At 43.2% G+C, this 16,839-nt stretch overlaps 1 protein-coding gene across 1 annotated transcript in view; it reads left to right on the top strand.

Moving 5' to 3' along the window:
• TBC1D5 (TBC1 domain family member 5) overlaps nucleotides 1-16,839 on the top strand; it is a 595,354-nt gene that overhangs the window by 313,035 nt on the left and 265,480 nt on the right. Inside the window, exons 7-10 of the mRNA XM_052643045.1 lie at nucleotides 10,682-10,790; nucleotides 12,233-12,322; nucleotides 12,418-12,492; nucleotides 13,517-13,584. Coding sequence (XP_052499005.1) covers nucleotides 10,682-10,790; nucleotides 12,233-12,322; nucleotides 12,418-12,492; nucleotides 13,517-13,584 — 342 coding nt within the window. The remainder of the gene's footprint in view (nucleotides 1-10,681; nucleotides 10,791-12,232; nucleotides 12,323-12,417; nucleotides 12,493-13,516; nucleotides 13,585-16,839) is intronic.

Below are 16,839 nucleotides of genomic sequence, written 5' to 3'. Positions count from 1 at the left end.
GTGGGGAGCCTTTTCCTTCTCCAGGGGATCTTCCCAACCCAGGGATCAAACCCAGGTCTCCTGCTTTGCAGGCGGATTCTTTACCATCTGAACCACAAAGGAAGCCCCTTATAGTTCTATCGTGGCAATAAATTGAGTATTTAAGAATAATATCTACAGTTATCTGTAAAAGGTCAGATCTATAGATATCTACAGTTATCTACAGATTATAGAGGAAGAATATTTAGAAAACCAATACTTCTGTTTAGCCTAACATTATCAGATGTTCTTAATTCTTTTTTTCATATGTGCTCAAGTAGCACTGTAACACAGTTAAATGATAATTTCAGAGAGTACAAAATTAATCATTTTATTTTTTGGAAACCAAAATCAGAATATTACCTTTAATTCTTATCTCCACAATGGAGCCACATTTGAGAGAAGAAGAAAAAAAATCACGTTTTAATGATGAGTGTATCCTCTTCAAGCAGCTTTATTATTTTTTATGTCCGTGGAACTGGTCAGTAGCGCCATTTCTCTCTAACATATTATCTGTCTGACCTAATCATTGGTCACGTGAGGCTCTGAAAATAGGTAACCTTTCACTTAAATTACTAACTGGTTTATTTGCACTTATAGCCTCAGATTAACATAACTCAAATTGACTTGATCATACATGGTAACAGTTTGAGTTCCTTTCCTTCAGAAAGCCCCTTCAAGCCCTTCTTATTGTCTGTAGCCAGGCTTTGGGGAATTTTTTTTTTTTCATATTTGTTTATTTACAAAGTTAGCTGCAGGCTCCAATCATCCAAGGCTGTGTAAATGTTTATCTTTGAAAAGAGAGGTGTACATTTGAAATATGGAAGCGAGCTGCTCGGAGTCAGCCTCACTGTGAGTCCTGTCCCCTGGAAGCACTGAAGTTTCCTCCTGGGCTCCTGGTGAAGATGCCCCGTCAGCCCCTCCGCCACCATCTGTAATGTATATTAGTACACTACGTTTTTTGGGGACGGGGAGATTCAATTAAATATTTGATCAATAATGTTGAACTGTGTTATTGAACTCTTAACTTGAGAAAATAATGCATAGAATTAGGATTTAAAAGTGAAAAGTTATACGTATTTTTAAACATTCTACAAATAGCTTGCTTATATCCTTGTTGATACATTATATGATTAGTTCATTATACTGCTTAATTTCTGATGTTTGATTTGATGGACAGTTTCTAAGTCTCAGATATATTTTAAGGATGAAATTTACATAGAATATTTCAATAAAAATTAGTATTTAACATTTCTTTTCTGTATCAGATTACCTCCCCTTTTGAGGGAAATTGGCAGTGATTAATAATCCTATTTTTTATTTTTACTCCAGAGTGTTCACAAGTGCTTTCCTGACACGCGCGTGTGTGTGTGTATGTGTGTGTGTGTGTGTGGTTTACTGTTGTTCAGTGTGAGAGCTAAATATCTTCAGTCATTCTGCAGTTTGTTATTTTATAGGCCAGCCAGTGAGCTAGACCCAGAGAGGGACACAGCCTGTCCTGGTGCACTCACCATCTAGGCCGGGAGGCAGGCTTGCCAGCAGCTAGCATAGATGAAGACTGCTGCGACGGGGCAGACGTTTCACCGAGAACTGGGGGAAGGCCAGGTGGCTAGTTGCCAGTGAGGGTCAGTGGTGGTTGGGAGGAAGGTGTGTTTGCCAGGCATAGCAGAGGAGCAGGAGTTTTCCATGAGACGAACAGTGTGAACAAAAGCAGCCTTTATTTTCTGTCTCAGTAATGCACTGTCAGGGCTTTGGGCCACTCAGCACGGGTAGGTTCGACTGGCCTTACGTTTGCCAGTGACAGTCTCTTGCGTGTGCATTTACATAGAACTGTTTCATTGCAGTCACATTTTTACTTTGCAGGAACTGCTATTTTGACGGTACTGAAGTTTTAGATTTCAGTGTATTCCAGGTGTTTGATATGTCTAAATCAATGATCAAAAGTTTTAACTGGGAAGTGAAAATGTGACTCCTGCACAAAGTTGTATGAAACAGTTGATAGTGATATAATTGAGAATGAATATTATGTGCCTAGAAATAAAGGAGAAGTCAATAAACCTGCCAGAGAAGGCAATGGCGCCCCACTCCAGTGGTCTTGCATGGAAAATCCCATGGACGGAGGAGCCTCGTGGGCTGTGGTCCATGGGGTCGCTAAGAGTCGGACACAACTGAGCGACTTCACTTTCACTTTTCACTTTCATGGGTTGGAGAAGGAAATGGCACCCCACTCCAGTGTTCTTGCCTGGAGAATCCCAGGGATGGGGGAGCCTGGTGGGCTGCCGTCTCCGGGGTCGCACAGAGTTGGACACGACTGAAGCAACTCAGCAGCATAAACCTGCTGTGGAACAGAACCTGCCATTTGAATGTAGAAGATGGCCTAGTTCCACCCCAACACACAGGCCTCGTGCTCATTCCGGGGTCGTAGAGGCCCTGCTCTGAGATAGGTGACGTATTCTCAAGGAGTTTCAGAGACTGTGTTTCCACTTCCTTGTTTAATGTTAGAAAAGTAATTCGGATGCCATGCCCCAGTCTCTGAACCCATAGAAACACGACAGGGTAGTTAGCTCTCACTCCAGTTCCCAACCTGCTTCTAGGTCTTGAGGCTCCCTTGAGTGGCAGAGGCCCACTGTCGTGGAGCCAGACCCAGCGCTCCGGTGGTTTGGATTTTGTTCCAGTATATGGAAGACATGCATGGTGTCCGAAGTAACTCCTTCACTGTTCATGCTCTCCTGCCCTCACCTCACCGCAGGGCCACCCCAAAGCCTGCGTCTCTCCTTTGTATTCTGTTTGTAAGTTGAGCAGGGGCCAGTTTTCTTTTTACCTGAGAGATCTGGGAGAGGGTGGATGGAGCAGGATAAGTAAAGCCAGAGGGGTCTGTGCGGCGTTTTGAGCTCTGTTCCGAATCCGTTTTTCGCCTTGAGCTGCTGGTGGAGCCTTCTCCCTAGGGAAGCAACCCATTTACCTGCCTCTGTATCGCTGCTGCTGCTAAGTCGCTTCAGTCGTGTCCGACTCTTCGCTCCCCCAGGGACTGTAGCCCACCAGGCTCCTCCGTCCATGGGATTTTCCAGGCAAGAACACTGGAGTGGGGTGCCATCGCCTTCTCCATCTGTATCGCTAGGTTCCATTCTTAATTGTAATATTTTTAAAAGTTCTGTAGAAAACAAATGAAAATTTTCTTCTGGTGCTGATTTTCAGTCTTACAGTAGCATTTCACAACAACTTTATGAAAACCACATTTGTTCATTATGTGGTCATATAATTAATTTTTTTGTGGCATTCATTTGGAAATGCCTGAGTTTGCGAGTGTACAAATTAACAGAATAGCATCTAGCAAAGTAACAAAAGGTCTTTTGTGAAGTCAAGACTAGATTTGAGTTCTTTTGAAGTATATGAACTTTCAAATAACGTAAAATTTCAGCAGTGGCAAATACATCTGCACGTCAACACAGGACTTCTTCTGAAGCATAATTTAATTTCGGCAAGAAGGTCATGAGAAAACCGCTCATCTTCCGCTGATGGGGAGCAGCTGTTTGCAAAAATCGGTGGTAGAAGCGCTGCTCCCACTGGTGCTGCGTGGGAAGCAGCGTGCAGACCGGAACCCGGTCTCACAGCCTGACTCCTTCACTTCAGTGTCTTCCCGACGTCCAGTGTTAAAAACAGCGATCATCCTACTTCTTTGGACATGCAGCTATGTGTAATTTATTTAGAGGCCAGATTTCTAATAGCTTCACCCAAGGAGGATGTAATCAGAAACTCAGTAACGGGGAGAAAATGATGGAATAGAAATGAGTTTGTTCATTTAGGTAGAGTCAGTCACCGGAAGTCCTTCCTTGTTATGCTTCCATTTACCTAATTTCCCATTTTTTTTAATTAAAAAAGGCTAGTACAATTTATGCTGTTGGAGTAGGCTGGAGTGTATGACAGTTCAAAGTCTAGTTTGTTGTCTTTGTTTTAAAAAAGACAAACTGAGCAAGTGACAGAGGGGTGCAAATTTAGGATTTCTAAAAGCTAACATATCAGTTTACAAATCAGTAGCTGATCCACTGACAATCGTGGCCGTGAGAGAAATGCCACTAAAAATGGAATGGAAAACTCCAAGAGCCAGGCAGTGTCGAGTTAGTTAATGTGGAAGCAAATGGCCATCCATTATCCAAATGTGTATGACATCTGGACAGAATGTCTGTAAGTTTTTGAAATGTTTTGATACTCTCAACATTTTTGAGTTGAGAAAAGAAGAATCACTTATATGGCATACCTTGGCCTTTCATCATGCAGGGTAAATTAGGTATGCGATCATAAGTTTTGTTTCTTTCTTTTTTTTTAATCTAGAAGTAAGTGATGTTTTCTAGTTTTTTTTTACCCTTGAGTGGGGTTATTTCCTTTTCCAGGGGTCCATGTAAAATTGTTTTCCTAGGTATGTTAGTCTAACAAATTAGAAAGCACACAGTGACCTTAAACTAAAGTTTATTTGATCACATGGCCCATTGATTTTCATTTTTAATGGTCATTTCCTGGATCTTGGAGCCAGTGTCTTGCTGAGTATGGTTAGGTTATGCTCACAGTTCAAATCTTGGGTCTAATTCTTTCCAGTGTCACTAACTTTTATTAACTTGTAGATGGACTGGACCATAGATGTCATTGTAAGCCTTGCGTGTGTCGGGGTGTCTGTGAGTGCAGGGGGAGGAAGCAGGAGCGGAGGGTGGGGCAGGGCAGAAGCGCAGGCAGTGAGAGGCAGCGGGCTGAGAAACACAGGAGAAAAGCAAACGTTTGCCTGTGTAACTGACTTTACTTGCAGTGACTTTTCCTCTGTGTTACCTCTCTTACAGAATCATCTTGATTTTTTGAAACCATTTGTCTTGTCTAACTTTTAAGGTATTTCTGTCTTCTTTCCCCAGCAACGCTATCTGAGTGTGTGTCATATGCGTATTTATCTTTACATCCCTTGAGCCTTTGTAGTTGTTACTTTACAAAATGAAACGTGTGTGGTTATCGTCCTAAAGCACTTTGTGTTTCACTGTCCGATACAGGAACCACTAGTTGCGTGGGGCTGCTTGAATTTAGGTTTAAATTAACCAATTAAGGTCTGTCATTGTTCAGTTGCAGTAGCTATGTTTCACATGCTTAGTAGAGCATTATATCTGGCAGTCCAAAACTGTTGCTAACTCCGTTCTTCATTACCTACCATGTGCATATTGAGTTGGAGGCTCAAACTTTCTTGAGTCACAGTTAAATCTGAAAACCGAATCAAAGCATGATAGTAAGTTGATTTTAACGAACTGCCTCACCCCAAACTGCCTGCTGCCTTTGTTTCAATGGTGCTGCACCACATGACAGCATTTTCCACCTAGAAATACGAAGAAATCCATTTTAGGCTTGTGAGTAATTGTGAGTTGTCTTTATGAGTATTTATATATATGTATAAGTAATATGCCCTGATGTTTCATTATGAAGGGGAAAAAAAGCTTTAAATAAAAGTAAGTTTTTAAAAATTCCTGATATAGGAAGCAAAAAAGCCAGTACAGTTTCTAATTGCCTTTTAGAGTCTCTGAGTTCCCTCATTACCTGTGATTTAAGCTAAAAATGAGGTAATTACAGATCACATCAGTGTTTATCTGGTTGATCCCGACACCTGCAGTCCTGACGCAGCTTACCCAGATCTGGGGCCACACTTAAGAGTCTGATGCTGACATTCCTAATTTACACTTCTCCCATTTCCTTTGATTTTTAAGTTAGATGTTCCTTGTTCTATTCCAATAGTATTTTAAAAACTATACCTTTAAAATGTTATAAAGACACATACTTTTTTATGTGGATATTGGAATCATGGTACAGTCCTTTAATTAAGAGGAATCTTCCCTTAACACATTTTGCTGCAGATTAAAAATCTGACTGTGTCCTTTTTCCCTTTGCATTTGGTAAAGCAAATACGGTCATAAGTAATATGGCAGTCTTTCCACATATTGACATGCACTTTAGGATAGTAAAATTATTTAAACCATTTCACATCAGGTGCAGTTTTCTTCCCTGTGGTTCCACACCTTTAGATACTCTTCCCATCTAACTCTGATCTTGTCCAGTTTAAAGATCACCTTTTCTTGGCCTGGCCTTTAGTCCTGCTGTTGCTCTGGTCAGACCACAGAGACGAGACGGCCTTGGCTGACCGGCCACCGCTGAGAGCTCCTGTGCCACCCCCCCCCCCCCCCCCATCCCAGCTGCCCCTTCTCTGCAGCCATGTGACAGCCTTCCCTGTGGGGACAGCCCTTCTCTGTTTCACTCAACAACTTCATTATCTGCAAGAGCAAAGTAGTACCTCTTAACCAGGTGATTGGAGGCCCTCAGGACTAGACTGTGGGTAGCCTGTGACCTCTGCTCAGTTATTGTAGATGCCAGGGTTTCTTGTGTTAGCTCCATAGAGACATTGTTCCTTGTCTAACGAAAACCAAAAAATGGGGTAAAACCATTATGTAAAATATACAATAGAGGGTTTTTTCTGTGTATCCTCATTTGGGAGAGCAATTCAGAAATTTTTCATTTCAAAATTGCCATGTCATTTATGCAAGCTTCAGGTTACAAAAATATTTAAACAGTTAAATGTAGAAGGTGCTAACCAGTTTCACACTCATTTTATGTGCATATCTTGGGAAGTATGTTAAGAGATTTTATTTTCTTGGGCTCCCAAATCACTGCGGACGTTGACTGCAGCAATGAAATTAAAAGATGCTTGCTCCTTGGAAGGAAAGCTATGACAAACCTAGACAGCATATTAAAAAGCAGAGACATTACTTTGCTGACACAGGTCCGTCTAGTCAAAGCTATGATTTCTCCAGCAGTCATGTATGGATGTGAGAGTTGGACCATAAAGAAGGCTGAGCACTGAAGAATTGATGCTTTCAAACTGTGGTGCTGGAGAAGTCTCCTGAGAGTGAGCCCCTGAACATGTTTTCAGGGACCCGGTGCCTGCACTGCAGAGACTTGGCCACTAGGTGGCACCAGGGCATGTTTATGAGAGGTTTCAAGGGCCTGGTCTCTATAATCTGTTCCATTTGCGGCAATTAGGCACCTAAATGTCCCCTGTGTTCTTAACCACTCACAGCATCTGCTGACTCACCTTCTCAGTCCAGCCGGTGAAAACATATCTCTATACTTTTGGACCTCATGTTCAAAACCTAAAGCTGTAAGGAAGGAGATCCAAGGCGCATCCCTGTCCTGCCCTCTTAGGGCCTTTTCGTCCTTTGGTGTGTGAAGAACCACGCTTCCCTTTGCTGCTGCCAGCCCCGTCATTCAGGACGGTCTGGCCTGCATTCTCATTCTTTCTCTCTTGTGACAATTTACTTACTTTTTCTGAGACTCAGTCTTGTCATTCATAAAGAGGGGTTGAAAATACTCAGGAGGGTCGTTGGAAAGGTTAAAAGTGATTTACCCAAAATATAACATATCATAACATGAGTGGATTTTTTTTAGCATTTTGAGAGCATCATTGCTAGATTTTTTGCTACGACAGACTATATAGTTTTATGTAAGACAAAGTTAACGACTATCTCTTCTTTACTCTTGTTAATTAAATGGAAAAATTCCGCCACCGACTCCTCAGGACTTAATATTCTTTTCCCAGGTTCAAGACTGTTGGCCACCATTTGTATTTGTGATTGGAAAGAACTTTTCTTTTGGTCCAGCTCCCGTCAACGGGTTCAGCTTTTCCACATTCTGTCGTCTATACGCTATTCGACCTCTGGCAGCTAAGTTTTTGGGTGGCATTTCAGTGCCTGTGGGGATACTACTTATCGTGTTTTACACTGAGTTTTAATTTTTTGATGTAAAGTTATTTCTCCCTCCTCTGAACTGCCACAGTGCTTTGCCTTAATCACATGATTATTGGTTTACACATCCGTTTGCTCCCTTAACTGAATGATTTTAAAAAATACCTCTAAGTGCTAAGTACACAGTAGGCACTGAGTAAATGTTTATTATGTTTACTGTGTATCACAGTTTATTAACAAAACACCATCCCATAGAAGAGAAAGACAATTAGTAGATTATTTTGTGGCCTTTATGTGCCTGTGTTGTCAGAGCTCTCCATCAGTTTGAGATTTGTGTTTTAATTAGAACTATAAGTACCTCTGAATAAATTTAAATAATTGTGAATTTCAGAGAGAATGTTTCCATTTCCCATGCCTCAGTCTCCTTTTTTCTTTACCAACACTGTAATCGAGGCACAGGGTCTTATTTGAGCCAACAGATAGTTACCCTTCATTACGTAAGTGCTGTGTGACTTGATCTTAAAAGGCTGCGGAACTTGACGAGACGGCAGTGGGTCTAGCCAGCTGCATCTGCCTCCACGGTGCGCTGGGTCCTGTGCGTAGGAGCTGCTTTGGGAGAGTCTGGGGGAGCCATTGCCTCACACGCTCCCTCTCTGATCTGAAAAGCACGGTTGCTTTCAGGTCATGGAGCTGCATGGTCTCAGACAAATTATGCCATTTGAAATCTGTGTTTTCTCTTTGTAGACTATAAGCTATTTAAACAGAAGCACGTTTTCTGAGATGTACGCCTATATTGTTCTTTGTTCATTTTTTTTCCTCATTTTGACTAAAACTAAAAGCAAAATTTCAACAGTGAGATGTGGGTGATATATGTGAAGCTAATGGGAAATGGATAGTATATTTAAAATATCATAGATAATACAAATGAACTAAAGTAACGTTCAAAAAACCCAAGAATTGATTTCCTTGAACTTGAAGTGGCTAAGACTTAACTTAAGCATAAAAACAATGTAAAGAGAATCAAGAGGAAATAAATGTTAGGTTTAAAATATATATAAAAAGTTTCAGTGGTTTGAAAATCAAAATAATTAGGTTAAAAATACACATACATGGCAGATAGCAGTGTCTTTAATGTATGAAACACTTCTCTCTTGGACCAATAAGTCCAAGTAAAAGCAGTGTTATTATTAACAATATTAAATTTTTAGATGTTATGATATGCTGGGTGCCCTTTTAAGGGTTTTTCATGTATTTTAATTCTCATAGTAATTATTGGAGGCAGCTGCTATTATCATTACTCCATTTTACAGAGGAGGCAGCAGAGACACAGGCTAAGTGAACTTCAGCATGCTTGCACACCTAGTAAGTTATGGAGTTTCTGCATGGATGACTTTCTTTGCATCGCAGAAGCATGGCTCTGATGCCTGTCCTCTTGGCCAGTAGCCTATACTGCTTAAAATGGGCAAAGGGCAAGAAAGGACATTTTAAAAAAGAATAAATAAAAGGGCCCCAAATCATGAAAAAATTTTCTGTTTCACTAATGATACAGAAGGAAGTAAAACTCTAAATGAAATTTATTTTCTTCTTTGACTAGGGTGATGGAAATAAGACATTTCCATGGAGTGGTGGTAGGAATTCATTTCTCCCAGTGCAGGGCTGTGGGGAAGGGCTGAGGTTCTCTGCTCAGGGCGTGAGGGACTGCCGTTGCCTCGGCCACTCTCCTGGAAGGCTGGGTGTGGAAGACGCAGCTTGCTCCGCAGTCAGGGGCCGGAGCACTGGGCGTGCCGCTGGTTGGGATGCACAGTCTGCGGCCGCCCCGTGTACGGCTTTTCTTTCCGAACACGAGTGGGGCCTGGCCAGGGACAGCCCCGCACGTGGCACAGAGGACGATCGAGAGGTTTCGAGGCTTCCTTTAGAGTTCATCTTTCTGAAGAGAGTGCCAGGCTTGCAGCTTTGATGATGAATTTCACATTGTCAGTTTATTGTGGCACTATGGAATCTCAGGGAAATTTCATACAGCCGCACTAAGTCACCTCAACTGTTGACAAATGATTCTTGATGTTTAGTTTGGTACAAGATGCAGAGAATATAGGTCTGCTTCCTTTATTCAAACTCAGTAACTGGTTTGGGACAATTAATTTCCAATTGTTTCCCAGTAGAGCAGATTTACTTGTATATTAATGAGGCACAGGTGTTGGGCCCCTGGTGTCTGTGTGCCTGGGAGGCATATTTCGGTGGTTTATCTCCTCAGCCATAGGTACGGCAAGGTACTCAAGCTTGCCTTTCACAGTTTTTACAGTGAGGCTTTTTAATTTTTTTTATTTTTTTTCACATTTGCCTGCACCTGTTAAAATTTTAAAACTGTTTGTGTAGAAAGAAGTTGCAAAGATTTCAATAGTAAATAGTACTAAAAATTAAAGGAAATAATCTTCTATTCTGTTTAACTGCCCAGCCTTATATGAAAGAGAAGTGAGTTGATTTCATGAGATCTTTCAGGTGAGAAGCCAATATGATCAGTCAATGACCCAAATTTTGGTTGTGTATTTTTGAAGCAGGTATATCTTTCTTAGTGTCTAAAGCAGTCATATACTTGTATTAATATTCACTTTTTTTCTTGTTGATTCACTGAACTGCACTACCAACATTTAAAAGGCAGTGGAATAGCCTCCATAGACATTATGAATTTCAGTAGCTGGCATAATTATAGCGATCTACATATTCATTAAATCTACAGGAGAACTCTGTCCAAAAAGACAGCCATGCGTTCAGAAACAGACAACTAAATATATATATATTTTAAAAGTTGCATCTCTGAGGCTTATTTAAAATTAAATTCCTGTAGCACTCCTCTCCAAGCAGAAGGATTTTAACAAAAGGATCCCCACGCTTTGGTTTCTTGCATCTAGGAAAGAATGGGAAGAACTATTTGTAAACAACAATTACTTGGCAACAATAAGGCAGAAGGGGATTAATGGGCAGCTGAGAAGCAGCAGGTTCCGCAGCATTTGCTGGAAGGTAAGAAGAAAATATTTATTTACAGTTTGTGGTTGCAGTCTATCAACACATTACCTGATGCCCTGGAAGATCACCCATGCGGGGGATCACTGAATTTTCCAAGAGACTTCACTCGCGAGGTTTTGGCTATCTAGGTTTATCTTTCATAGGACATTTGCTAATAAGGTTGAAGCAAGCGCCTTAGTCCTGGATAGCTGGCGATGGTGCAGGAGTCATTTGAAATACGGGTCTTTTCATCCCATTTGATGGTGCGGAACTCAAGCAAAGCCTTCTGGGTCCCCAGAGGCATTTGCGGAAATCCTTGGTGCTGGGCAGGGGTGGTGGGTGGCTGTTCTCAGGCTCCTGTTATACCGAGTGCTACCGTGCAGTCGCCTGCCTTCATTTCTGCCCGAGTAGCAGACAGGAAAGACACTTGCATATTCTCTGCACCGGAACACAGTGAAGGGCAGCAAGAAGCAGCAGCGGAGAGAAACTCGGTCAGTTTCTTTCAGAGGAAGGCCGTCGGTCACCCCCTGGGTAATGATGGTCTGCAGCGTCTCTCGTGGCTTAGAAATTGGTCCCTTTTTGTTCTTTCAAAATGAATCAGTTTAGATTGAGACTCACTTTTTAAATGACTTCTCTTGAAAGTTGTTTAGGGTTCATCTGCATAAATTGAGCAGACGGAGCTGGCAAGTGAAGACAATAAGCAACACTTAATGTATTAGACAGTTTGAAATCTAATAATTCAGGTTTAATAATTAAAGTGTGTTTTCCTTCTGCTCAGTGAAGGCAGGGTCATGCTGCTCAGCTGTGTGTACAGGAGGCTTTGCCCCCACCCCCCCCACTCCATGTTGTTTAACTTTTTGAGTCTCCTTCCTTTGCTAAAAATAAACTCAAACCCAGGTTTATTTTAATGTTTTATTAAACTAAATTTGTCTTTTTGAGAATGCTTGTTAATTTTGTAAACTGATTGCTAGTTGTAAATTGCATTTTCTGCTGTAAAAGGAACGACTTCACTGCTCAGGCTTGTCCTCCAATTGCTCCTCTCTGTCCATTACCTGCTTGTTTGAAGACTGATCTTGGAAACCTTGGCGCTACAGAGTGGACCTTGTGCTTGTTAATGCGCTCCACCAATCACCCCTGTAATGCAAGAAAGGGGAACAGCACGGACTTGAACGCTCATGGGTTCTCCTTGTCCACCTTTACTGCAACTCTGGAGAGCAGATGATGCCATCTTGGGGTGTGTCTTTTAGGACCTTGCTTCCTGGCCTTTGTGCACTTCTGCAGTTGTCCAAGTTGGTATATGTCTTAACACCCCACATACAGTTGTGAGCTGGAATGGTGATGAGTGTGAAGCACCACGAATGCATCTTCTTCAGTTTTCAAGTGATGCCCTTTGGCGTAGTTTCACGTTTTCTTAGGATTTTTATAAAAGTTTTCCTGTTTTTTTTTTTTTTGGACAGCTTTTTCTCTGTGTTCTTCCTCAAGATAAAAGTCAGTGGATAAGTAAAATTCAAGAACTAAGAGCATGGTATAGCAGCGTTAAAGAAATAGTAAGTTGTACTTTAAGTAATGTAACTATTTTCTTAATTAGGCTTTGAAGGCCAGCAGCCTCTGACCTTTGCGTGTGTATTTTCTTTCTTTCCAGCACATCACAAACCCTAGGAAGGCTGTTGGCCAGCAAGACTTGATGATCAATAACCCGCTTTCCCAGGACGAAGGGGTAAAGTTGATGTTTATTCACGTCTCAGCCGCTCTTGCCCATCAGAGCATGCTTGTGTCTCACTATCAGTCACCATGGAAGCCGTGTTACTCTACGCCAGTAGGACAATTCTTTTACCCCCGTGTTAGTCCACCTAGAGCCGGGTGGGCGTTATTGCCTGCTGTGTGCTGACAGTGTCGGGGGAAGCCAGTGGGCTGCTTATGGAGCTGTGAGAGCTAAGGGGCAGAGAGACGAGAACCGAGAGGAGGGCTCGGCTGGGGCTGAAAGGCTGCCGTGTACAGAGCCTCCCTACTCTCGGAAGTGAGGAGGCCGCACTGGGAGGACAGCTCTGCGGAAGGAGATAGCTGTGTGTAGCGACTCTGTGAACAGGGTTTAAGATCATGAAAAAGATGAGGCCCTCCACCCTCCGATCCCAGTGAGGACGAGGAGTGATACAGCTCAGAGGCACTGTGTCCTTCTGTGCTGAAGGATGTTGTTTTGTTTCACATTTTCTGTATAAAATCAACATTTCTTTTTCCTCATATGTGTAATTATTATAGTCAGTGAATATTAAGCAATTTTTAAAACCTGAAGTTCATATTTTAAGAAATAGATAAAAATCTCTGTGCCTAGGAAACCAAAGCTTTGTAGAAAACATTAGGTATCTTTCTGTGTTGGCAATTCAGGTCAGGTTCCAGTGGGAGCAGCTGGCCTGTGGTCCTCCTCTAGTCCAGGTAGACCTTTTTGTTGTTGTAAGGGTAGCAGATGTCTAGCAGTAAAAGTATCATTCACTTTAAGTAGATAGTAGAAAATTTTAAATATGCACAGTAATATCACTGGAAAAACTAATGTTAGAATGATTATGTGTCTCTGAGATTAGACTAGATTTTAATAAAACATTTTCCAGTTCCAGGTTTTCTGTCTGCAATGTGAAATCATAACTCAGAGAAGGATAAATTTTAATTATTTGAATCATTAGATTGAGATCATAAAAGTCAAGCAAAGATGCAGTATCGTTTTAAATAAATTGCTTTCCTTATTTCAGAGTCTTTGGAACAAATTCTTCCAGGATAAAGAACTTCGGTCAATGATTGAACAGGATGTCAAAAGAACGTATGTAGAACTATTTACAAGTTACCTTCAGTAATTCAGACTGGTGTTACCTCTTTGAAATTTTAGCAAACTGTACAATCTGTAGAGGAGCCTTAGTCGAATGCAGTATTCTACTTGTGTTAATAGTTATTTTGGCCAAATTTTGATGATAATAGTTACTTTCTATTCTTGAATTATAGACTTTTGTGTTCCCTTTGTCAAAATAAGTTAACATTTATAATATTGGTAATAATATAATGTATAAATACTTAAATGTTTAAATCAGTTTTTCAGTTTCCAACGTTTGCTTGTAGTCATGTGCTTCTAATTAAGGTTATATTTTGTAGTCTTAATACTGGTTTTGCTAGAAAAAAATTATCTTTTGCTTTACACCTTTGAATCCCTTTCTAATCAAATTACTGTTTCAATGACAGGTATATTTTTACCCCCCTTTACTTGTTCCTCTTGACACCATTCCAGTTTGCAAACAACTCCAGATCATCTCAGTATTTACTATATGAAGTGGCTCTTTATCCAGCATATACTTAATTTCTATAACTTTTATGTATTGGACCTCACTTTTTTGGGGGCCATGTAATGGGAAGCGCATGGAATTTGTGTGGGAAGAGCCTGGGGTAAGTTCTAGCAAGGTATACTCTAATCCTGGACAAAGTAATTTCAACAAAGGTCTTTCCCCCTTAGATGTTCATTTCTGCAAAACAGAGGTAAGACCAAGCACCTCATGGCATAGTTACAGGTTCGCGTGTTGTTAGCGTAGTAAGTTAGCGGAGTCTACATTTTAAGCTGTGTCAATGTCCGCCGAGCGCCCTTCCTCACCGGGGTCTGGGATGAGCCCGGTGTCTGAGAGCCCGTACCTCCAGGGCTGCCTTCCAGGCCCCCCACGCCTGTGGCTGTCTGCCCCACTCCGGTTCAGGTCCCACTACACCAGGCACACAGGCAGGCCCCTGGCTCCAACACTGCCCTCTCTCCAGGCCCCAGACAGAATGATCAGATGACATGGACTTGCATTAAGGTCATACTACCGATTTAACAAGTGAGATTTTCTACTTTAAAATGGAAGTACTTCAGAGGGGTCGTGGGTTCAGAGAACAGCAGCACCACTGGTAACTGGCCGTGGTGGCGAGTTGGAGGCGGGACGTGTGCAGCACTTGGGTGAGCCTGGTTAGGACGAAGAGCAAGCAGCTTCGGGGCAGTTAGCCTCCTGAGTCAGGCCGTGGTGCTGGTCTCTCGTCAGTGATTTCAGAAGGCAGAGTGCCATTGTTTTGGTTCACAGGAGGCCCTCAGTAAATATTTGTTGGATAAAACAAAAGGATGAATTTCCTCACCCATCGCTTTAGTAACTAGCTGGGTAATCAGTGGTGATAAAACAGGGTTCATAAAAACAAAATGCACAGTGTATATCATTTACCAAGCAGTAACGATATCTCTTCCTTAAAATGCTAGGCAGTTATCTTAGAAAACTTGATAGCTTACGTTTGAAGTAGCCAATAAGAAGAGCGTGAGTGTCTCTGCTGTTGTCAAATGGAAGTGGAGGCACTGTGGCACTGGACGGGGTCCCACACCAGGACAGCCAGGCCAGGTTGCCAAAGGCAGCGGGGGCAGAAGAAGAAAGGGGAAGAAAAGGGTGGAGAGCAAAGCCAAGCAGTAAGTGGGACTGTGAGCCCCGTCAGCGTTTTGGTTCCTTAGATCAGACATTTCTGCTTTGCTCTGTGGGAAAATGTTATTTCTCAAAAGCTATATTCTGTATGTTTTTCTTATAAAAATGTGTGTGTGTCTGTGTGTATAACACACATACATGGCAATTTTTTTCCTTATAATTTGTCTCCACTGGTGCATTTTAATTCAGGTTACAAAGCCGAGATGCAGAGAAGGCCTCTGGGTGGGGGAGGTTCATACCTCCTTCCCCAGAAGTCTCTCCCATGTCTCGCCTCACATTTTGAGGAAGTCTCCTAGCCATCTCTCTGTAAATTCTGTGGCAAGTAACTTAGCTTGTCGGATAAGGCTGTCTGTCTTATTTTAAAGCCACCAAGTTGCTAATCACAAAAGCTGAATAGCTTGAGTAATCTTACTGTTAATCCTTCAGGCCCCACACCCTCCGCAGAAGGCACTGCGTGTGCTCAGTCGTGTCTGACTCTTTGTGACCCCGTGGACTGTGGCTCCCAGGCTCCTCTCCCATGGAATTTTCCAGGCAAGAATCCTGGAGTGGGTTGCTGTTTCCTACTCCAGGGATCGAACGTGTGTCTCTCGTGTCTTCTGCATGGGCAGGCGGATTCTTGATCGCTGCACTACCTGGGATGCCTTTAGAAGGCACTTCATGATCCCAAATCCATGGTTTTCAACCCAGTCTGAACCGCAGCTCATACTGCAGTGGTGGGCGGAGGGTGGGAGCAGCGCAGCTCCGTGACTGTTCGCCAGCGGCTGCGAGAGAGTTGGGTGGTTTTGACTGACTGTCTCCTGTGTTTCAGACCCGTCCGCTGCATGGGAGATCAGAGTGGTGGGGAAGACAGAGGAGTTTCCTGTTGTCGTGGGACGTACATTTTAGTGTGGGGCGCTGGGGGGTGAGACATAAGCCCATGGAGATACAGAGGGTCATGGAAGAAGGCAGTGACTGCTGTGAAGAAGTCAAGCCAGATAGCCTTATCCACAGCCAGACAGGTGGCTGCTTTAGGAGAGGCATCCGAAAGGGCATCTCTGAGAAGACCTGCTTTGAGCTGAATGAAACATGTTACGAAGCCAGCAGTGCGACCTGGAGGAGGAACCTTCCAGGCTGAGAGCAGCTGATGCCAAGTCCTCAGTGAGAGCGAGCTGAGGATCAGCAGGCCTGCTCGGGGTGGCGCTGGCGCTGGGGACGCCTAGTGGGCTGTTCCACCGACCACAGCTAGGAGTTTGGGTTTGACCCCACCTGCAGTGAGGAGCCTGGAGGAGCTGAGGGGAGTGTGGGACCCGGGAGGAGGGCTGGGGAGCCTGGAGGGTGTGAGCGGGAGTGTGGGACCCGGGAGGAGGGCTGGGGAGCCTGGAGGAGCTGAGGGGAGTGTGGGACCCGGGAGGAGGGCTGGGGAGCCTAGAGGAGCTGAGGGGAGTGTGGGACCCGGGAGGAGGGCTGGGGAGCCTGGAGGAGCTGAGGGGAGTGTGGGACCCGGGAGGAGGGCTGGGGAGCCTGGAGGAGCTGAGGGGAGTGTGGGACCCGGGAGGAGGGCTGGGGAGCCTGGAGGGTGTGAGTGGGAGTGTGGGACCCGGGAGAGGGTGGCTGCTGAG

This window comes from Budorcas taxicolor, chromosome 1, assembly GCF_023091745.1.
Source record: "Budorcas taxicolor isolate Tak-1 chromosome 1, Takin1.1, whole genome shotgun sequence".
In the NCBI taxonomy this organism is placed as follows: Eukaryota; Metazoa; Chordata; class Mammalia; order Artiodactyla; family Bovidae; genus Budorcas; species Budorcas taxicolor.
The sequence above is the reverse complement of the archived record's forward strand: the minus strand, read 5'-3'. Positions and strand labels throughout refer to the sequence as shown.